Raw genomic sequence first — 21,489 nt, 5'->3', positions numbered from 1 at the left:
ATTATAAACTAAGGGTTTTCTTCCACTTCACACTCTTGTTTTCCTCATTTTTTATCTCAAAGTTCGATATAACTTTAAACAAAAGAAAAACAATATCGATTTTTTAAACTATCATATTTAATGGTCCCCAATGAAAACCCAACATTGGTTCTAATGTAAATAGGCTAGAAATAAAAATAAATTAGAGAACCGATATATCATTCTGTTCTTAAAAATCGTATCCGCGCTGAAAAAAAAAATGGAAGAGAAAAAGAAATAGACCACATCCACGAGGCCACTATGCGTGGCAACGTACTCAACAAGCTGCTTTGTCTCATTGAAGCTTCGATTATCCGTTAAATTCAGCTAATTGCTAACTTACTTAAATTTTTTAAAAATTCAATTCAGGATGTCTGCTCCGGAATCTTCAAAATCGCCGGTTCCTCAACCCGGGTCTTCTGGTGGAGGTAATAAAGTAAGTTTTTAACATATTTAGCTCCATAAAAATGAAGAAATTTTCCAGTTGGACAGTCTTTCGAAAGAAGATTTGGTGAAATTCGCCAAAAAACAAGTTGCTCATCTAGCCGAAATGAAGAAAAATCAAGGTGCACTCATGGAAAAATTGGTTAGATTTTTAAGAAAACTAAAAAAGGTTAACTGTTACAGAAAAGGAAAATAGGAGAGATAGAACAACTAAAAACCGAATCAGAAAATTTGAAATTGATAAACGACAAGTTAACTTCAGAAGTAGCACAAAAAGTGGAGGTAAGAAGATATTTCAGAACTAGTAAAAACAGCGTCGTAAGTTTCAGAATCACCCAATGGAATGCACAGAATGTTTATCGAAAAGCGAATCATTGATAGTATTGGAAAAAGAAATTGTAGAATGGAAAGAGAAAGCTACTCGTGCCGACATGTTCTCTCTAGAACTACGTGATTTGGAATCCAAAGTCGATCAGTTGAATCGAGCTCTCCGCGAAAAAACTGAAGCTCTTGTAAAAGCACAAGAGGTCATTACAGAAAACGATATGGCTGTTAACAACATGAAGTAAGTACCTTCTGTGTTTTTTAAATCATTTGAAATGAAACAAATTTTAGAAAAGAAACGAGCACTTCTAGAACCTCGATTGAAAAACTCACAGAAGAAAATACTCGACTCACAAAAGCATTTCAAGATGAGAAAATGAAGAGTGGGGATTTTGAAGCTCGTTTAAAGTCTGCCGAATGTCGTATTGCTGAGTTGTCAGATCAACAAGGGAACGAGAAATTAGGATTGGCTAGGAAAATAGCTGAAAGTGAGAATAGAGGTAGAATGTAAGTTTTTCTGTAGATGAAAATGCAGGTAATTGTTCTTTGTTCCAGACTCGAAGAAGCAGTCGACGTTTTGAAAAGCGAGAAAGAAAAACTGCTTTTGAAAAACGAAGAGTATTCCTCGAGACTAGAAGCTGCCGAGAAGGAATTTGCAGAGTTTAAGGTGTTTACTGTTTGCAAATTACTGTAAAATGAAATTAATATTTTCAGAAAAAATCTCACTTCGTACTAGAGAAGAAAGGAAAACAGGAAGATGAAACAAGACATGTTTATGAAGAATTGGAGAAAGCTAGAATGACAATAGCGGAGTTGGAACAACAAGCAGATCAGACAAGACAAGAACATTTCAAGACAGTAGACGATCTAGCTTCTTCTCGGGATAAATTAGAAAGACTCGAGAAAACTTTCAAAGCCATAAAATCAGAAATCACTGAAACTGAAAAAAATCATAATAATGCTATTGACGAGCTTCGATCAAGCTCTTCCAAACTCATTCAAAGACTAGACGAGGACTTAAGATTGATGAGATCATCACGTGACACAGCTGAACAAAAAATTAAAGATCTTGAAATGGCAAAGGAAAAAGTAGATCATCTCCTTAACAATGAGCGACAACGAAGCGAGAATGAAAATGGGAGTTTGAAGGCCAAGCTGACCAATGCGACAAAACAAATTCAACTTTTGGAGAAAGAAGTTCAAGACGTGAAAGCCGATTGTGAGAACCGAAAGATTCAAAGTGTCCAGAACCAACAACACAAAGCGATTGCTGCTGTGATTCCACAGCAAATGCAACTTCCTGAACACCCAGTACCACCAAATCATTGCCAAAGACCAGCAGTGGCTCCATCTGATTCTGTATCTTGTTACGACGAGCAGACACAGGTAAACACTTTCTATGTACAGGTTTATTGATGCAAAAAATGGAAGAAATTTAAAGTACGCGGGCAGGAGATGATTTGATAGGTTAGGTAGCAGAGTTAGCATTTCTGGAGAAGAGCCTTGCATTCCGTGACGAATTGTTCATCATTTGATGATTCCTTTGGCAAATCGATTGCTTTGTTTAGAAGCTCTCGAGCTTGTTTCTTCTCTTTCTTGGCAATGTGACATTTCGACAGGAACAACAAGTTCTCGATCCAATCAGAGTGCTGTTGATAAGCGGCTTCGAAGTCGACAAGTGCATCATCGATTGTGGCTTTTGGCACTTCACTGTACAGCATAGAGGCAGCCTGTAAATTCTAGAGTTGCCATCAAAGATAAATAAGACTCGCTAGCTGTAGGCTTAAATTTGAAAACAAAAAATGATTATACCTTTCTCTCGAGCCATGACAAATTGGCAATGGTAAAAGAAAAACGAGCACGAAGATGAAGTAGGGCAAAGTCTGTGGGCTCCAATTCGAGTGCCTTGTCGAGCATATCTTTCAGTTTCCCTCCTTCGTTGATCTTTTCCTTGGTAGGCAGCTGATCGACGACGAGTCCAAACACAATAGCAGCCCATTTAGCGGCGAGGAAGGATGATGAATCAAGGTCCATTGCCTGAAGTCCATAATCGCGTCCTTCGATCAGAATTTGTCGTCGTTGTTCTCCACTCATGGTATTGGACAGTTCTTGGCAGAAGCGGCACATTCGCCACAGGAGCTCACATGACAATTCACCGTTTTCCTTTCTTTGCTTCAATTCGCTGAATCCTCTGGCAAAGTCGCGGTCATCGAAAAGTTTGTCCGAAGAGGCAAAAGATTCCTACAATATTTCTAGATGTAACAATTAATCAAACTGAATCTTTTTAAAAACTCACCATAGTTAGATTAGTTTGTTAGTGGTATTCGAATAAAGTATAGACGAGAAGTGAGTGACTGAAAGTTTGCCTTTAAATACTCCCTAGAAAACATAAGTTTCATTTTCTCGCGCGCAAGAAAACAAATAATAATTAACCGGAGATCAAAAAGGAATATTCTGGACAACAAAATAGGACGATGTGCCACGCGCCTAAAAAATAAGTCAAAAATCCGACATCATCCCTACAATAACTACGGTTTCCAAATTTAGAAAACCTGTTTTTTTTTTCAGCCTGATCGATCACTGGAGGATGTTTTGTACGGAGATCTTGGTGATGAATACAGTTAGTGTACTTTGTCTTTTCTTTTGTTTACAATCGCGAATGTTTTCTTTTTCAGGAGTAGAATCGGATGAGCTGTTAGAAGAGAGATTCAAATCATTGATGGAACAGCTCGAAAACTTGAAAAAGACAAATCATCACGTTGCAGAACTTCTCAGCGAAGCAGAGACGGCTAATGGTAGATTGACTACTCAGGTGACCTTGAAAACTATTTACAAAGAATTGAGCATATTGTCGCTTAACACTGTATGGGGAAAAAAACAGGAATTGACTATGTACAATTTATCTCATTTATCATTATAAAACTTAATGCACACAATTTTTCGCTGAATGCAGTATTCTTTGTTTTCAGAACTCATTGCTGAAGGATGAAATTCGAAGACTCGAGAGAGAAGAAAAACGGGAAGCGGAGCTTTCAAACGAGAAAAATATGGAATATTTGAAAAATGTATTCGTTCAGTTTTTGAAGCCAGAAAGTGTTCCCGCAGAACGAGATCAATTGGTTGTAGTCATACAAAGAGTTCTTCATTTATCGCCGAAAGAAGTGGAAATTCTGAAGGCAGCATCAGGTGAGCATGCTACGAAGAAGAGAAAAATGTGTAGAGCGGGGAGAGATAGATTGCTACAGAGCACGGTATTACAAAACGCGATTCGAGATTTCGGCAGAGTTTGCTGGCGCGTTTCGCGTGACCCTCTAACCGTCTCGCGTCTCTCTGTAAAAAGTTGTCTCTCGCGGAATAAATTTTTTTGTGAATATGCATATTGATTGTTGAGAATTTCAAAGAAAAGAAAGCATTTGAAATGATTTTTCTTTTGAAAAAGTTGACCGCTATTGGTTAATAATAGAAATAGCGATCGGTTATTTAAGTTTTAGCGAAGTTTTCATCGGCGAGCAGCTTATTTCGATGGAATAATGGAGACGGAGTGCAATACTGAGAAGTTTATGCCTGTGACTGAACTAAAAATGTAAAATTTCAGAATTCATCTACATTTCAACTGAAGCCGCCTTGTCATAATTCGAGCTGCATTGGCCGGAATTGTTTTGAAAAAAAGAAGAGACTACTTTTGAAGAAATCTGAATTCCGTTTATCTCCTTCACCGCGTAGAGGTTCAGCCCTGTGGAAGGAGAAGTGACAAGGTGGACTCGTTGAAATGTCGATGAATTCAAAAATCTGAAGACCTGAAAGGAATGTGAGGGTGCAGTTAGTGGCATGCAATATATTATTAGGATTTATTAACCGAAAGTGCAAGAAGAAGTGAGTCATGCAGAAGACAAAGAACAGCCGACGTCAAAGATCTTGTTGTAATGCGAAAGTTGCTCCAGAATCAAAGTTACGTGCATCTCAACGTTACGAATCGATGAAAATCGGACTTCCAATTTGTTCATAAGACAATGAACAGGATTCGGATTTGAGCAACGAACCGGGCAACGACTTTTTCGATAACATCAATTTCCTCATCCGATTTATGGGAGTTATCAGCCTGAGACATCAAAAATCCAAGATCCTTCATTGCACATCCCATCAAATGAAGCTCCTCCGTATCCATTCCACGCTCCTCCATAATTGACTGAAACAGATGCACGATCTTATCAATATTTTCTGGCCTCAAAATAGTCCTGGTCTGATTCCCGTTCATTTCTTGATACCATATTCGATAGTCACAGCCAATTGAAATGAGAAGTGCTTCCATACGTCTTCTAGTTTCTCCAGCCGATTTCTCAAGAAGTGCTTCTAAATTCAATTGTTCTTCAACGACTTCGGTGAATGCATCCGAAACATTGAGATATTCGTTTTCAGCTGCTGCTTTCTTCTCGTTGAGAATTGTGATTCTTTCACCCAAATCAACTGGAGCTCCATAAAAACATTCAAGACAAGACAAATCAGAATCTTTCTTGTGAACGTCATCCGCGTCCATATTCAATTCACACAAATGATGAAATACTTTCCGGCAGCGACATTTGAAAGTTTCCAAATTCTTGATGGATCCGGAACGAGCAATGCAATGATCTGATGAGCATGCCAATGGAGACGGGAGGGGATTCTGGTTCAATGAATTATACGGAAGGACAGCTGCCACTGATTCGATCCTTTCCATAGTACACCGGACAGTTCCCATCTGACGACGGTATTCTTTGGCTTCTTGGGCGAGGGTTTTCAGATGTTTCTTCTGTTGCTTCAAATTGATTGGAAGTTGGTCGTTCTTGAAATCGAGAGTTACAGCAAGAGCGATAAAATATTCGATGAAATATTTTTGGTTGATACCAATGAAGACGTGCAATCCTGGTGGAGAAGCATGAGAAGGTTCGACAAGAAGTAAAGGGTCTAGACCTTCTTCTTTCATCTTCTGAATGGTTCTCAATTGGCCAGTTTCTTCAAAATCAAATGTTCCAATGGTGGCCTTGTTGTTTCCGTGATTGATCCATCTTTTGTGACATCGGAAACACGGCTCACTTGAAGACTGTCCAGAATGATTGTAAAGAGCCGAAATGAATTTGCAATCACCCACTGGGATGATTGTAACATTCTCAGTCACTTCAAAATCACCAACCTTATATGTAACAGTTTTCAGATTGTTGATTTGATGAAAAAGGCTTTCGAAGTTGGCTTTCAAATTGGAATAATTATCAGCCCCGGTATAGAGACCAATAAGAAGGATTCCATGTGGATCGTTGCTGTTCTCCACATTTTCGAAAACGATCGACAATTTTGTGGTGTCAGCACCTTTGTCGCCTCCAAAACCCAGAACAATTCCACGGTCATCCACTCTCAGTCTACCACTGGTTGCCAGATCTTCGAGTCTCCGAGAAACCAATTGAGCAATGTTTCTTGCAGTAACTACAGCAGTCGATGTCGAGACTTCTTTCTCAGATCGAGTTGTTTTTATAGTCGTCTTAACTTGGATACAGTAATCTTCTTCTACGGTGTTGCACTTTCTCATCTCTCTTGTTTTGTGGAGGCTATTGAAAACACCAAACGCCAATCTCGATTTGCAGAATTGCTGGAATTCTCTGAGGAATCCATTGGAAAGGTTCCATCGGATTGTTGCGTAGAACGAATCCCATTCGCTGAAGTTTAAGCAAAACTCGTATTCAGATGACTTGGAGAGAAATTTCACAAAATGAAAAATGAAGGAGTTCAAAGTGTCCTTGTCGTTTCCAACTAGTTGGACCATGCATTTAATCAATTTTAGACATCGAGATCTTATCGCTTCTTTGGTTGTTAATTCTCCAAATGGCTTCAGTCGAGACCCACCAGTTGGGGATACCTTAAAAACCAAAAATATTTTTTCTGTATATTTCCTTTGTTTTATATATTAATCTCAATTTATAGTTCATATTTACCTTGATTAAATCTTGTATCTTCTCATCTTTCTCTTCAATTTTCACTTTTTGAGCTGCTACTGTACTCTCGAGACTTGACCTATCGTCCTGTTTGAGTGTTCTGATAATCAAGTTCAGCTCGTCTACATGGTTCTTTCCTCTTGCCAAATCTGACTTCAACTCTTCATTATTGGCTTCTAGCCCCTCAACTTTTTTTCTGGACAGCTGTAGAAGATGATTGGACACATCCACCATTCGAGTCAATTCAATAACTTCCTTTTTAAGTTTCTGTGATTCCGCATTCATCTGGACTACTCGAATTCTCAGTTCATCCACCTCCTTCTTCTCATTCTCTTTCTTTTCTTGAGCTTCTTCCTCTGCTTCGCGAAGAAGACGTTGTTTTTCATCTTTTTCTCGCCTTTCGCCCATTCTCTTTTTGGTCATTTCGAGAGTTTTCTCTTTTTTCATTTTTTTGTTTGTCTTAGCCATTTCTGTAAATTTTCCGATTCATTCACAATTCACTTTCCTTCAAGCTCCCTCCAACGCTTTATCAATTAACAAAATTTTGAAATTTATCCTTCATTAATTTTTCAACACTTTTCTTATTCTCAGTAATTTCTTGACTTTTCGACCTATGGATAAACTCTATATTGTCATCACTAACCTTTGAAATGTTTAAAAGTAACTTTTTGCAATGACTGAGAAGATGACCAAAATGTTGAACTACCCACGAGCTTGATTCTGTAATTCTTCCATGTTTATACAAAGAAAAAATCGAGTAGGTTTGGAAACATGAAGGAATCACAATATCAAACATTAAACTCATATCAACATAGCTAAAATCAGCATAAACATCGCAGCAGCTTTATATATTTGGTAACTTTTTTCAAATATATTTATTTTCAGGCAAGCTTTCCATGTTCTTCTGTAGTTCTGTAAATTTCTTCACATTCATGACTTTTCTCAGAGCCGCAGGGAAACCATTTCTCATCAAATTTCGATTTTCAAACGCTTAAAGTGTAGCCCTTCTTTTACTCTTCAAATTCGTCGTTGCAGATTTTTGATTCCTGATCTGAGAAAATAAAAAAATCGAAAAACTTCTCAAAATGTGAATTTTCAAGCCAAACACAATTCGAGCTGCCCCGTTCATCTTCGTCTATTATTTTGGTCGTTTCGCGGCTCAAATCACAGCTTTCGCTATAAGAAATCGATTGGTCGTTGCAAAAATTGGAAAAAATTTAAAAAACTCGTTTTATTAAGCAAAATATCACTTTTTCAGTGCTAAAAATTGAATTGATATCCGGCTTTAATCACTGGATTTCGCAAGTGCGCTCCCTTGAGACACAACGTGGAATTCTTCCATTTCGCGTTTTGGAATACCGTGCAGAGATGATAGCCAATAGAATCTCTGCAGCCATCTGGCTGGCGAGCGGGCGGAAATAACAATAATAAAACTATCTTGTTCCGCCTACAGCGGTATTTCGAAACTTTAGAGATTGCATTAATGCATTTTAAAACTTCGCAATACAACTGAAAGTGAAGATTGGAGACATTGGAAAGAACGAAATGTAATAATTTTGCAGCTCACATGGCAACTGCTCAATCTGGATCGTGGTCTTCATACTTCTCTGGATGGTCTGCAGGATCTTAATTTTTCAGTCTAAAATCATTTCAATGTACATTTTTATTTCACAATTTACCTTTTTATTGCATGTTCACCGGGTGTCCTTCCTTTCATGTTGATGTGTGATAACTCTTCTTTCAAGAAGCAATTAGTGATACATTTTATATGTGTTCGATTATCAGATATCCACCTAAATACTTATAATGAATTTTTTTATTATACGTTTATTATAAGTACTCATACGTTATTAATCGTTACCTACTTTTCACATGGATATGTTTCCAGTTCTAATCCTAAGCAACTTTTAAGATGGAAGAGCCGACAACAAGCGAATTGAAGATATCTGAGAATGTCATGAACGAAATAAAGGACATGTGCATTACGGAGTACTGCAAACCGAACATGAGCCTCATTGCTCAAATCAATGAATTATTTCCAACGGAACAATCACTTACTCAGTTAGACTCGGTGATTGCCGCGGTGGAAGGAGAGATAAGCGAGTTAGATAATGAATTGGCTTATCTTGTGGAAACGAATGCGAATGTTAGTGAACGAGGCGAAGAAGCACTGAAACTTGCCCACGAAGCAATGATTGAACTGGAAAAAAGTATAGGAAGCATCCGAGAAAGAACGAAATCGTCGGATGATATTGTTCGAGAGATGACACGAGATATCAAACAGCTCGATATTGCCAAACGAAATTTGACAGCTTCAATAACAACTTTACACCATCTTCATATTCTTCTCACCGGTGTCGAGTCTCTTGGTGCTTGGGTTGATAAAAAAGATTATAGTTCGATTGCTCGTCAACTTCCTGCAATTCTCAATGTGCTTCAGTTGTTTGATGCTTATAAAGAATCAGAACAAATAGAAAACCTTTCGGAACAATTAGACAAATTGAAAGCTAGTCTGACAATACAATTGGCAAGAGATTTAAAAAACGCTTTTCAAGTGAGAAAACTATTATACACTAATGAATTAAGTTTTTGATTTTCAGACAGGACAACTCAGTGACAGGATTACTGATATGTGTCGAGTGGCAGCAGCATTGGAAGGAAACGTCAAGGAGAACTTTGTGAAATGGTTTATCGAACAACAACTGAGTGAATATTGTATTATTTATGCTGACAATGAGGAAGGTGCATGGCTGGATAAGGTAGACGACAGATACAAATGGTTCGTTCGAAAGTTAACGGATTTCGAACGAGCGGGTTTGTCAAAAATATTCCCAACTGATTGGCATATGGGAAGACGACTGACAAGTGAATTCTGTGTTGTAACTAGAGATATTTTATATAGAATTATGACAAGGAGAAGACAAGATCTTGACTGGAAATTGCTGGGCCATGCAATTCAACACACGAAGATGTTTGAAGCTCTTTTGACAAAACGGTTCCCCGAAAAAGATGGAATCTCATTCGACAAAGCGATTTGGAGTGTGTTCGATCCATTTCTTGATGTTTTTATCAATGCTCAAGAGAAAACTCTTAACGAATTTTTGGATACATGTGCCAGTAAAATTCGGTCCGGAGAAGAAAAACCGAATCGGGAATCATCTACTCACGCAGTTCCATTCCCATCTTCTGCTGATATGTTCCTTCTTCTGAAGAAAGTTATAACGGAATCTAGCAAGTTGAGCAGTGAACCTGATGCATTGATAAGGTATGCGCTTTATAATCAAAAAAACTGAGATTGAATATTATTTTATTTTCAGAGACGTGATAGGCGTAGTTCGAGTTTGTCTCCGTGGATACGCAACTTCCTGTTTGATTGCATTTCTCCCATCTCTTGGATCTCAACAGTCAGGAGCAGCTAATCTATTTAGTTTAATTAGAGAAGAAGTCGCTTATCCAAGGCTAACCCCAGATCAACAATTTCTCGTTTCTTGCATTCTAGCAACTGCTGACTGGTGTGCTGAAACATCTATTCAACTACAGGAAAAGTTGTCACAACGGATTCCTGGGGTTGATATTTCACAAGAAACTGAATCGTTTTATTCAATTACAAATCAATCGCTTCTCGTTTTAGTTCAAGATGTCGAGTCAACTTGTGATGCTGCGTTACAATCGATTAGTAAAGTAAAGTAAGTTAATTAGACAATTTAATTTGTATTTTATTGTCATATTTTTAGTTGGACAGCAGTAGACTGTGTTGGTGACGAATCTCCTTTCATAGGCGCGATGAGAGCGCATCTTCGTCAAGCGGTTCCTTTGATTCGAGATATGCTGTCCGATCGCCGTAAATATTTTGCTCATTTCTGTCTGAAACTTGCCACTCAACTCGCTCATAAGTTTGTTGGTTCCTTGTTCCGATGCCGTGCCATAAGTACTCACGGAGCTGAGCAATTGCTGCTAGATACTCATTCTTTGAAGACATTTCTGTTAAGTGTGCCGTCAATTGATAGTGTCATCAATTCGAAACCACCAACAGCCTATGTTTCCAGTGTGAATGCTGCGTTAACGAAGGCTGAAATGATTCTGAAGGTAATAATCAAAAGCGTTTCGAAACACAACGTTTTTTTCAGGTTGTCATGTGCAGTTTAGAAACGGTAGATGAGTTCGTGGAGCAGTATATCAAGTTGTTGCCAGCATCGGATGCGGCGGAAATGCAAAAAGTTTTGGAAATGAAAGGAGTTAAAAGGCAGGAACACTCTGCGGTTCTCAATGCCTACCGTATCAAGATAGGAGCATCTGGATCCGAAGCAGCTCCACAATCTAGTAGTCTCACTTCTCGAATCGGAGGAGCACTCCCGACTGTAGGAAGTGCCGCTTCCGTTTCTGAAGCATTCAATGCAGTCGTGTCGATGGCCGCTGATGGATTGTCAGACCAAACTGTCACTTCATCTATTGATAAACTCAAAAGATTCGAAAGACTAGTCAAGAGACAATTGTGAATTTTATTGAAGATTTATGCAGAAGAATACCAATATCATAATAATCGCCCAAAGGCAAATTCACAGAAAAATTTAAGTTGGCTTCTACTTGGAAAATTGAACTTTTCTTATCTGGAACAACTCGTAATTTTCTGCTGTAAAGAATCTGGAATGTTTAGAAACGCTTTAGCCTGCATGTAATTCATCGGTGTATAGATTCAAGTTGTACCATATAAATTATTTAATATTTTCAAAGGTTGTGAATTAAATAAATTTCATCTTTCTTTCCCGAATCACAATTGATCATTGTTTTCTATATTGGTTCAAGCCCTCGATGTTCTTTTTCTAGATATTCCATCGCAATTCCTTTTTCTCCAACAGAAACCCCTGGTGACAACTGATACTGCCCTTTCTGGTGTAGAATTTTGAAAAAAAAGAATGGCACTGTAAAATTCTGTTGTTTTATATGTTGATCTGATAAGTTCACTGATCACAGTTCAAATTATGTGCTCTATCGTTCGTTTTCCTTCAACTTCCTGCGTCTCTCATCATATCTTTTCTTTTTCTTTCACGTTGCATCTCGTCAATTGTTTCTCTTCCCATTCCTGCCAATCGTCTTCTTGTTTTCTCATTTTCCGTTTTCAAAACTTTCCACATCGAATTCGGTCTTTTTTCAAGGGAATCAACCATGATGCGCCTCTCTTCAATGCTTGTTCGCAACACCAAGTTGTGTGTGAATGTGAACCAAATGCAAGTTGCCGCTTTTTCGAGCAAAGCTCCAGAAATGATCAAAGTTGAGAAGGTTGGAGAGAAGCAGAATGTCGCTCTCATCAAGCTGAATCGCCCAAAGGCCCTTAATGCTTTGTGCGCTCAGCTCATGACTGAATTGGCCAATGCTCTTCATACTCTTGATACTGATAAATCCGTCGGTGCCATTGTCATTACTGGAAGCGAGAGAGCTTTCGCCGCTGGAGCTGATATTAAGGAAATGGTTTGTAAAGGGATAATTATCGTAAAGGGATAATTATAATAGTTATTATTATTATCCGGATAAGCATCCCCTAATTAGAGTTACCGTAAATACTGTATTATAACGGCACCTGTAATAGAACGGCACCTGTATTATAACGGCACCCCATCTCTACTCAGAATCCCTTAAAATGTTTATCAGGGGATTTTTTCTCGGTTCTGATTAGAAGCAACGTGTTTGGTCACTTCTAGATCAGCAAATAGAAAGTCCAAAAAGGTTTTTTGTTCAATTTTAATGAGTTTCCGAAACCACAAAATTTCTCTCGGAGGCAGTTGAAAAATATAACGGCATGCCGTTATAATACAGTATTTACGGTAAATGTTTTTAGACCAACAATGAGTTTGCTTCTACGTTCTCTGGAAGCTTCCTTTCTAACTGGACTGCGGTCAGTGATGTAAAAAAACCAGTCATTGCTGCTGTCAATGGATTCGCATTAGGAGGTGGAAACGAGTTGGCTATGATGTGTGATATCATTTACGCCGGAGAGAAAGCTCGTTTTGGACAACCTGAAATCAACATTGGAACTATTCCAGGAGCTGGTACATTCTATTTAAACCATCGAAAATTTTTAAAAATCCATTATTTTCAGGAGGTACTCAACGTTGGGCTCGTGCTGCTGGAAAATCGTTTGCCATGGAAGTTTGCCTCACTGGAAACCACGTGTCTGCTCAGGAAGCTAAGGAACATGGAATTGTTAGCAAGATCTACCCAGCTGATCAAGTTGTCGGAGAGGCTGTGAAACTCGGTGAAAAAATTGCCGAGCAATCTCCATTGATTGTACAAATGGCCAAAGAAGCTGTTAACAAAGCTTATGAATTGACTCTTCAAGAAGGACTTCATTTCGAAAGACGTCTTTTCCACACTACATTCGCGACGAAAGATAGAAAGGTGATTTATTCATTACCGGTAACAGGAAAAGAAAACTACAAAAAACAACAAGACAATTATCATTTCACTTTTCAAGACTGTTGAGCGTCGCATCTAGGATATCTTCCAATGAGGCTTCCAATTTCTGAAAATATTCATAAGTTTGAGCTATTTGGTGCGGTTACTTACATTATTAGCAAACTTGTTGAGAACTGCTTCTGTCCGTTGTTTCAAATCTCCAGATTCCAAGTGTGAAGCTAAGTTGGTCAAACTCGTCAGAAATGTTTTGATATCATCGTTTAAGTTTTTAGTTATTTCTTGGGAGGATTCGCTGCAAAAATTGAATTAGATAATGTTACTAGTCTAAAATAGAATAACCTGGGGCCAGCCGATTTGGTCACAGTTCCAACTACAGTTTTGATTTCCGCTATCATTTCTTCATTAGATTCCTTGATAGCCTCACGAACAATGCTTTGTAATCTCTCGAAATAGTTGTCAACCGGAACGGTCACCATTTGGTTTTGTAATGCTGAGACTTCTTTTTCTTCCTTGTGCTCAATCTCTGGCACCTCTTCCATTTCTTCTTTTACGAGATTCATCAAAGCTTCTTGAATACTAGTATTTGAAGGAGAATTCTGGTATGTGTTGTAGAAAGTATCAGCATCCGTATCTGTTTCCATTGCTAACGTAGAAACTCTGGGTTCAGGCCTTGGCGCTCTTGCTCGATAGATCATCTTAGTTAAAGAATCACGAGAACCTGTTCAATGAAATTATATTTTAAAAGAAAGAAAGCCGTTAATTGTACCTGCTAGGTGAAGAGGCAGGGAAGCTTGAACTTCATTCAGTAACTCCTTCGGAGTGCAAGTTGTGCTAGCCGCTATCTCTTTGATAGTATGTCTTGCAATTTTAGCCTGTTAATGTTTCCAGGGAATTACTATAAACCTTTTTTAACTTACACTTGCAACCTCATTATCGGCTTCATGGCCAATATGTTCTGATCGTGGAATGATCTGACCATTGATCCTTCTGGCGCTAGCTGTGCAACCTATTGTTTGTCTAGAATGACGAAATTATTCATATTTAGGATATTATGTAGTCACTTACCGTTTATCACAGTACAAAAGGTCGGTGCCATCAGCAAGAGTTTTCACCAAACGAAACAAAAAGCCATCTTGTTCGAACAAGGGCCTGGCTCTTCTTTTAGACATATTGATTCGAATATAAAACTCCTCGTTCCGGAGCTGACTAAACTTGATAAAAAGAATAAAAAAGTGTCACGTTTCTAAACGGGATGGTTGCGAAACAGATATATTCGCTAGGGCGCATTTGCAAATAAACATCGCCGCGGCCCCCGACACTTCTGCCATTTTCTGTTCTATATTATATTTTTCAGGAAGGAATGACCGCTTTTGCTGAGAAGAGAAAGCCACAATGGGAATCGAAGTAGATGCGACGCACAGATGAAGAAGAGATTATTGAAACTTGTAGGGATAGAATATTTAGTCCACATCAGTTTTATGTATTGAATTTATGTGTTTATACGGTTCATTATGCCATTATCGTCACCTGAAATAAATATTTTTATAGAATTGCCAACTTTTTATAATCTTTAATGCGTTAGTAGTAGTCTTCTTATTCTTCTTTCTCTATCTTGTTGTCTGTGATTGCCCATATAAAATAATCGATAACTAAACAATTAAACACAGAGAAATCAACGATGTCCTGGTTTGATTGGTTCTTTCCGGTGAGTAATGCTTCATCGTTCTGAAATTGTTCGGTTATCCGCCCTCTGAAACAGTCTTAACTGTTTTCATTGCGTATAGTCATCTGCTTTGTGTTGTGTATTAGTTCTTCTTCAAAACCCTCAATTTCTTCACCTGAGCCGCCCTTTCCCTCGTTCTCCCCTATACATCCATTCTTCTCTCCTTCTGATTATTTCTCAACCCGCCTCTTTCTTTAATACCTCACTCCTCGAGTAATCACCATAGCAACACATACCTTCCACCTGTGTGCTTCGTCTTCAAAACACATTTTCGTATAGCTGTTAGTACTCTTCTTTTCTCAGATCGAGATGCTTGTCGTAGGTTTGAGTGGCGGAGTGGCCACTGGTAAGAGTACTGTTTCGAACGTTTTTCGAGCGCATGGAGTTCCAATTATCGATGCGGATCTAGTTGCTAGACAAGGTCTAAGACCAGCCTCACTGCGTCATATTTTAACGAGACAGTTTCAGTTGTTGTTCCCGGAACGTCAACTTACAAACGTCTTCGTAAAGAGTTCGGAGATGAGTATTTCGATGATGAACAAGGAGGAGTTCTCCGAAGAGATAAGCTTGGAAAGCTTATATTCAGCAACCCAGAGGTGATGTTCTATTGAAAAAAAGAAACTCATAAACAAAATTCCAGAAACGAAAGGCACTCAATGCCATAACTCATCCGGCAATCCAATGGGAAATGCTGAAACAATTCCTAACTCTTCTTATTACTGGAACGAAGTGAGCTATCACATACAGTACTCAAATGAAAATAATTGTATGATTCAGGTATATCGTATTCGATACACCACTTCTATTCGAGAGTGGGTATGACAAGTGGATCGGCACAACTATCGTTGTGTGGTGTGAGTTCGAAAATGAAGTGGAACGAATGATGAAGAGAGACAATATAACAAGAGCTGATGCGGAGGCGAGAATTCATGCTCAAATGGACATCGGTGTGGATTGGATATAGAAAAATTTAAATTCAATGAATCTGTTTTCAGAGGAAAAGAAAAAGCGAGCCAAAATCGTAATCGATAATAATGGAAATATAGATGAGTTACGGGAGAAAGTCAAAGAAGTGATTGCTCAAATGGACAAATCGTGGAAACCGTACATCTTCCGTGTCGTCTTTGGACTAATTCTCGGAGTCGTGCCATACTATTTCATCAAACACATGAGATCTTAAAAGTTTACAACAATAAAAAAGTTAATATTTGTTAATATTGCTTGAATCTGTGATGATAAATAAATAATTTGTGAGTTCCAGTATACTTTTTATATGGATTTCAACGTGTTCGTGCCAACTTCTTCTCAATCACCTTATTCTCTCCGATGTGTTGTTCGACCATCCGTTCATGAACTCGGGCAGAGAAACTGAAGAAAAAACAATAAAAGTGAAAAACTTATATGAAGTTACTTCTGTTTTTTTATCAGAATCCCATCATCATAAGCTTGTTGAAGCATTTTCAGATGTTCCCTAAATCTCAAATATTCGTCGAAATCTTTGTTTTCTGCAATAGATAAAATTGAGATAGAAACACTGATTTCTCCTCACCACCAAGACTGTAGTTAACAACATCTCTTCGCTTTTTCCCTTCTATGCTCTGATCATAAAGATCCGCTTTGTCAATCAGAATAGACACATTGGAATGATTTATATAATGTCTCTTCTTCATATTTTTCTTCTTTAGCATGCATATTTAACCCATTAATTAATTTCAGTCATTTTTGTAATTACCTCTACTGACTTTTCCTCATCTTTCAGCCATTCAACTTCTGTTTCTGGAACATATTCGATGAACCAGGATCGATGAGTGTAATTCCAATAGAGATCCTCCAGAAATTCAACGATCGAAGGAAAAAAGAAAATAGCAAGAACAATCTAGATTATTCAAGTTTTCGTTTACAAACTAGATTAAAATCTTACATGAGCCATATTACAGAGCACAATGACGTAGATTGGGATAACGGCGGCTATCATTATGTAGAAAACGGAGAAATAATCGATTTACAAGTTATTGAGCGATTCATTTATCGCGTGTAAAAAGGAATACTTTTGAAAAATGTGAGGTCAAATACACATCATACAGATCATTCGAAAACGATTTTGAAGGAAGAGAAAAAAATTGTTAAAGAATACGCGGAGAATGTGATAAACGGGTTAAAGCGGGTAAGGAAAATAGAGAGAGCGAGGATAAAACAATTACATCATTCGAGTTGAAGCTCTCCTCTGTAGTTTCCAGCTGGGAGCTTTGAAGTGTCTATGTCGTTGAAATATGGATGAATGAGAGCTTTTTTTGAACTGAGACGGAGAGCTGGATCATAGATCAATAGTCCCTATAATTTAGGAAAATATTTAGAGCTGTAAAACTAAAGTGATAATACCTCAAGCAGAGAGAATCCGTCTTCGTCCATAAACTTTCTACCAGTTTTCTTGTCGTAGAATTTGTCGCGGAGATAGTTCTCCCGCCACTTGGGGAAAGTAGCTTTGTAGTCTGGAAGTGATTCAACTCCATTCCACTCGAGCTCGGTCGGTGTTCCGAGAACTCTGAAGATACGGAAGAGCTCATCGATTTCTGAGTCTCCCTGGAACAATGGTTTCTTGGTGGCCATTTCGGCAAAAATGCAACCGATAGACCACATATCGACACCCATAGAATAGCGATGTGCACCCATCAATATCTCGGGAGCTCTGTACCACAGGGTAACAACCTGAAAGGTAAAACATTCATTTAGTTATAATCATATTCATACCTCGTGTGTATAAACACGAATTGGAATTCCGATAGCTCTGGCGAGTCCAAAATCAGCTAGCTTGATAGCTCCTTTGCTGTCAACCAGCAGATTTTGAGGTTTCAGATCACGATGGATTACACGCCGCTGATGACAGAAGCACATGGCTTGCAAAATCTGGAAAACGACTGATTCCTAAAAAAAACGTTTCCTGTTGGTTTACCTGGAAAGTGTAGCTTCTGAGAACATCTGGAGTGAGATACTCATCCTTTCCCAACGTATCGATATATCTTTTCAAGTCATACGACAAGAACTCGAAGATCAAATACAAGCGATTTTCTTGCATTATAACCGCTTCCAGTCCCACCACATTTGGATGCTGAAGCTCTTTGAGCAAACTGATCTCTCTGACCGCTGTCGATGGAACACCCTGAAAATCAGAAGTAGAATTTCATGATTCCGTGGTGAGTAATTTGTTACCTCATCTTCACTTTCCAATCTGATTTTTTTCATGGCAACCATAGCATTGGTTCTTCTGTTTCTGCCTTTGTAGACCACTCCGTACGTTCCCTCTCCGATCTTTTCGAGTTTGGTGAAATCATCGAGAGTGTAGTTCATATCACCTTTACGGACAGTTCCCATTACTGAAAACATGAACGTGATTAACGAAACAGAAAATGAATGAAAGATTAAGCGCTGAATGAAGCAAGGAAATCTTGAGGCGGCAAGCATACTTTTTGAATCGCTGTGGCTGCCGCCGGAGAGGAGGGCTGTCGGTGCGAGACCCGCAGCGGAAAAGGCCTGTGCCTTTAATGCTTGACAAAACATTCACAGTTTGGTGTTATTCAAAGGGAAAATGAAGCATATTGTTGGGAAACATTGCACAAAAACAGATGTTGTGAAATCTTACAAGGAATTGCGTTTGATAGAAATTAGTAAATAAAAGCTCACACATGAACGGATAATCAGGTTTTCACATTCCAGAATTCAATTCTTTTAAACATTAAGTTTGTTCTACTTTTCATGATATTACCGTCTAAATTAGGAAAAGTTCCGAAGAAGAATCGAAACTTAGGATTCGGTCGGTGGATGATTAGAGTGGCAGTTATGAAGACTATCGACAGGTAATGTTTTTTGCTAAAAATACCAGTCCATTTTCTCGACGTGTTCGGAAACTTAGAAAAATAACCTAAAATCTGTAGCAGAACGTTTATTCATGAAAAAAAAGTCAGTCAGAAAATTCAAAAAACTCGGTTCAAACTGGTTGAAAAATGGAATATATTTCTCACTGTTAACATTATAATGTTTTCAAATAATGAAAATCAGGACCTAAAAGTAAACAACTTCGGTAACCTCTTTTGCATAAACACACTGTCTAAATCTCAATTATATTTTCTCCATTGTTTGAAAATTAGTGAATGAAGAAACACAATTAAATGTTGGTCAGAATCCCTGTTTTTTTTGACTGAAGACGACTTGAGAGGGCCTCCGCTGGAGGCCGTGAACAATACTATTTCGATTAATTTTTGTGTGTTCACTGGGTAACAGCGATGAACCTCGCGAAAGCGCGCTCTGTTGACACGAGAGCCGCGACGCCTCGAACGGAATAAGCCGCGACGCGGCCGACGGCGCTCGGCGCGATGAAAAAGCTCCTTTCCTCAACTGAAAACGCAATAAAAAGGCGTTTTTTTCGAAGAAAAAGTCAAAATCAACTAGAATAACGTTTTCCTTTTTCATAAACCGTTATTTTGGACATATAGGCACTAAAAAATGCGAAAAAGACAAAGAATTTGAAAGAGATTTGAGACAAGGAAAACTATGAGAATACTCACAACTAATGACATGTACAACACAAAACTTTCGAACAATATCAAATTTATTAAAAGAGTAAAATGAAAACAAAGCAAAATTAGAGAAATAATGAAAATTTACATTGAATTTCGAAGAAGCGTTGTTAAGGTGAATTTGAGCCGAAGATTCACAATTTCAGCTGCTGACAAGACGTTGAAGAAGAAATCTGAAAGTTTTGTTCATAAATCTACGGGAAAACTGTCTAAACGGAAATAATACGTGGAAAAAATAACCTGAAAAGTTCCTCTTGACTTGTAGGCTGATTTTGTCCATTTTTCGCAGCATTAGTTGACTGAAAATAGATTTTTTTGGTTCTGTAATAATATTTTGAACGAATAACAAAGTAAATATACGAAAAATCGGTTTTAAACAAGAAAAAATGAAGAAAATTAAACTTTTTTGATGAAAAAACGAGCTTCGCGGCTTATCACTTGAAGGGAGCCGCGACGCGCACGCAACGCGTCTCTCTCGGTGTCGATTTACGAGAGGAATTTGAGGTTCATCGCTGTTACCCCGTGTGTGTTGAGAATTTTTTTCTAGAAAAGATTCATTAATGAGTAAAACTAAAATTTTAATATTATGAATTCACTTTTATCTGTGCATGGGAAGACCGCGCCGCACTCGGGCGGCGGCCACGCCCACTCCTATTTTAACGCTGCGTTCCATTTTTGAACACTGTCGCAAAAAATGGGCGTGGCCGCCGCGTGTGTGCGGCGCGGTCTTCTCATGCACAGAAAAAATTGAATTCATAATAAATTTTTTAAAAATAATTTTGAACTAGCGCCAAAATATTCGCTGTGCAGCGACTCATTAACACTCCTGATACGTAGTTAACTGATCGTACCGTTTGAAAATTTTTTTTCTTCACACTTTTTCACTGAAGCTGTGTCTTTTTGCTCTTTTTTTTGAGTTTTTTGGGTTTTTATAAGTTAGAATAGAGTAAAACGTATTACTTTGTTTGAATTCGATTTGGAAGCGTTTCCAAAAAAGTTAAATTACTTTTAGAAAATATCTGATCTGGTGCTGAATTCAGACGTCTTGTTGGTTTCTTACTATTGTAATGTAATTTTTTTTTCAATTATTTCTTCTGTTTTTATAGTTGTGCTTCAAGTTTTATATTACAGAATGTCCGAGGATCATCACGACGAGGAGCAATTCGAATCGGCCGAGTCCGGAGCTGCTGCCACTTTCCCAAAGCAATGCTCGGCTCTCCGCAAGAATGAGCACGTCATGATCCGAGGAAGACCGTGCAAGGTAATATCTGGATGAGTCCAAAATTTAATATTTATTCTTTGAAGATTGTCGAGATGAGCACATCCAAGACCGGCAAGCACGGACACGCCAAGGTCCATCTTGTTGCCATCGACATCTTCACCTCCAAGAAGCTCGAAGACATCTGTCCATCCACCCATAACATGGATGTCCCAGTCGTCAAGAGACGCGAGTACATCGTAAGTGTAAAAGGGTTAGCGAAACCCTATACAATTATTATTTTTCATTGAACAGTTACAGTTTTGCTGGTGGGACTAAATTGTATGTTTCCAGCTTATGTCCATCGAGGAAGACGGATTCTGTTCTCTCATGGACCCCGAATCCTGCGATCTCAAAGACGATCTCAAGATGCCAGAGGGAGATTTGGGTAACTCTATTCGCGAGGCTCTCGACAAGGACGACGGAAGTGTCTTGGTATGATATTTTAACGATATAAAATTCATACATTTGTAATTTCAGCTTCAAGTCGTTGCTGCTTGTGGAGAGGAGGCCGTTCTCGGGTACAAGATTTCTACCAAAGAATAATTGCATTCTATATCCGATTTCATAATAAAAGCAATTTAAGTTTAATAGTTTGGTTCTTTTCATTTTACAACGCGAGAAAAACATTGGGAAATGAACAAGTGCACCTCCTCTGGGGTTGTGTAATGTGGGTGTTTTATGTGTCGTGTTGATCGTGATATCTGCTCACCAAACGAAAATGAATTGCTTGCAAACCGCGGAGGTGACATATGTTCATGGATGTACGATGCATAAACT

The 21,489-nt window shown here is 38.4% G+C and overlaps 11 protein-coding genes across 11 annotated transcripts; 5 read left to right on the top strand and 6 right to left on the bottom strand.

Annotated features, from left to right (window-relative positions):
* Positions 1–388: 388 nt before the first annotated feature.
* On the top strand, positions 389–4,419 carry GCK72_009508 (uncharacterized protein; the record flags this gene model as incomplete). The annotated part of the gene is made up of 10 exons (XM_053727408.1): positions 389–454; positions 503–604; positions 792–1,027; positions 1,078–1,293; positions 1,342–1,453; positions 1,501–2,172; positions 3,355–3,406; positions 3,462–3,598; positions 3,756–3,972; positions 4,382–4,419. The coding sequence occupies 10 exons, from the start codon at positions 389–391 to the stop codon at positions 4,417–4,419; spliced, it is 1,848 nt and encodes a 615-aa protein (XP_053586985.1).
* GCK72_009509 (uncharacterized protein) lies at positions 2,268–3,969 on the bottom strand (the record flags this gene model as incomplete). The annotated part of the gene is made up of 3 exons (XM_053727409.1): positions 2,268–2,516; positions 2,599–3,027; positions 3,919–3,969. 3 exons carry the CDS (start codon positions 3,967–3,969, stop codon positions 2,268–2,270), a joined length of 729 nt encoding a protein of 242 aa, XP_053586986.1.
* A 367-nt stretch (positions 4,420–4,786) lies between the features above and the next one.
* GCK72_009507 (uncharacterized protein) lies at positions 4,787–7,154 on the bottom strand (the record flags this gene model as incomplete). The annotated part of the gene is made up of 2 exons (XM_003094737.2): positions 4,787–6,670; positions 6,747–7,154. 2 exons carry the CDS (start codon positions 7,152–7,154, stop codon positions 4,787–4,789), a joined length of 2,292 nt encoding a protein of 763 aa, XP_003094785.2.
* A 1,504-nt stretch (positions 7,155–8,658) lies between these two features.
* Positions 8,659–11,242, top strand: GCK72_009506 (uncharacterized protein; the record flags this gene model as incomplete). Its single annotated transcript, XM_053727407.1, has 5 exons — positions 8,659–9,300; positions 9,347–10,011; positions 10,064–10,432; positions 10,481–10,793; positions 10,874–11,242. The coding sequence occupies 5 exons, from the start codon at positions 8,659–8,661 to the stop codon at positions 11,240–11,242; spliced, it is 2,358 nt and encodes a 785-aa protein (XP_053586984.1).
* On the bottom strand, positions 9,073–14,326 carry GCK72_009504 (uncharacterized protein; the record flags this gene model as incomplete). The annotated part of the gene is made up of 8 exons (XM_003112932.2): positions 9,073–9,163; positions 11,021–11,221; positions 13,208–13,263; positions 13,308–13,449; positions 13,497–13,875; positions 13,924–14,029; positions 14,075–14,174; positions 14,223–14,326. 8 exons carry the CDS (start codon positions 14,324–14,326, stop codon positions 9,073–9,075), a joined length of 1,179 nt encoding a protein of 392 aa, XP_003112980.2.
* GCK72_009505 (uncharacterized protein) lies at positions 11,910–13,223 on the top strand (the record flags this gene model as incomplete). The annotated part of the gene is made up of 3 exons (XM_003113128.2): positions 11,910–12,212; positions 12,580–12,790; positions 12,841–13,223. 3 exons carry the CDS (start codon positions 11,910–11,912, stop codon positions 13,221–13,223), a joined length of 897 nt encoding a protein of 298 aa, XP_003113176.2.
* An 863-nt stretch (positions 14,327–15,189) lies between the features above and the next one.
* GCK72_009503 (uncharacterized protein) lies at positions 15,190–16,060 on the top strand (the record flags this gene model as incomplete). The annotated part of the gene is made up of 5 exons (XM_003112793.2): positions 15,190–15,301; positions 15,349–15,476; positions 15,521–15,609; positions 15,658–15,827; positions 15,876–16,060. The coding sequence occupies 5 exons, from the start codon at positions 15,190–15,192 to the stop codon at positions 16,058–16,060; spliced, it is 684 nt and encodes a 227-aa protein (XP_003112841.2).
* Positions 16,061–16,160: 100 nt separating this feature from the next.
* Positions 16,161–16,855, bottom strand: GCK72_009502 (uncharacterized protein; the record flags this gene model as incomplete). The annotated part of the gene is made up of 5 exons (XM_003113117.2): positions 16,161–16,248; positions 16,292–16,385; positions 16,430–16,559; positions 16,613–16,756; positions 16,802–16,855. 5 exons carry the CDS (start codon positions 16,853–16,855, stop codon positions 16,161–16,163), a joined length of 510 nt encoding a protein of 169 aa, XP_003113165.2.
* A 227-nt stretch (positions 16,856–17,082) lies between these two features.
* GCK72_009501 (uncharacterized protein) lies at positions 17,083–18,249 on the bottom strand (the record flags this gene model as incomplete). The annotated part of the gene is made up of 5 exons (XM_053727406.1): positions 17,083–17,211; positions 17,260–17,586; positions 17,629–17,784; positions 17,831–18,037; positions 18,088–18,249. 5 exons carry the CDS (start codon positions 18,247–18,249, stop codon positions 17,083–17,085), a joined length of 981 nt encoding a protein of 326 aa, XP_053586983.1.
* A 2,334-nt stretch (positions 18,250–20,583) lies between these two features.
* On the top strand, positions 20,584–21,255 carry GCK72_009500 (uncharacterized protein; the record flags this gene model as incomplete). The annotated part of the gene is made up of 4 exons (XM_003112866.2): positions 20,584–20,712; positions 20,757–20,909; positions 21,004–21,144; positions 21,190–21,255. 4 exons carry the CDS (start codon positions 20,584–20,586, stop codon positions 21,253–21,255), a joined length of 489 nt encoding a protein of 162 aa, XP_003112914.1.
* On the bottom strand, positions 20,965–21,261 carry GCK72_009499 (uncharacterized protein; the record flags this gene model as incomplete). The annotated part of the gene is made up of 1 exon (XM_053727405.1): positions 20,965–21,261. One exon carries the CDS (start codon positions 21,259–21,261, stop codon positions 20,965–20,967), a length of 297 nt encoding a protein of 98 aa, XP_053586982.1.
* Positions 21,262–21,489: the final 228 nt, after the last annotated feature.

This window comes from Caenorhabditis remanei, chromosome III, assembly GCF_010183535.1.
Source record: "Caenorhabditis remanei strain PX506 chromosome III, whole genome shotgun sequence".
Taxonomy (NCBI): domain Eukaryota; kingdom Metazoa; phylum Nematoda; class Chromadorea; order Rhabditida; family Rhabditidae; genus Caenorhabditis; species Caenorhabditis remanei.
This window is presented reverse-complemented; position numbering and strand designations above follow the sequence as displayed.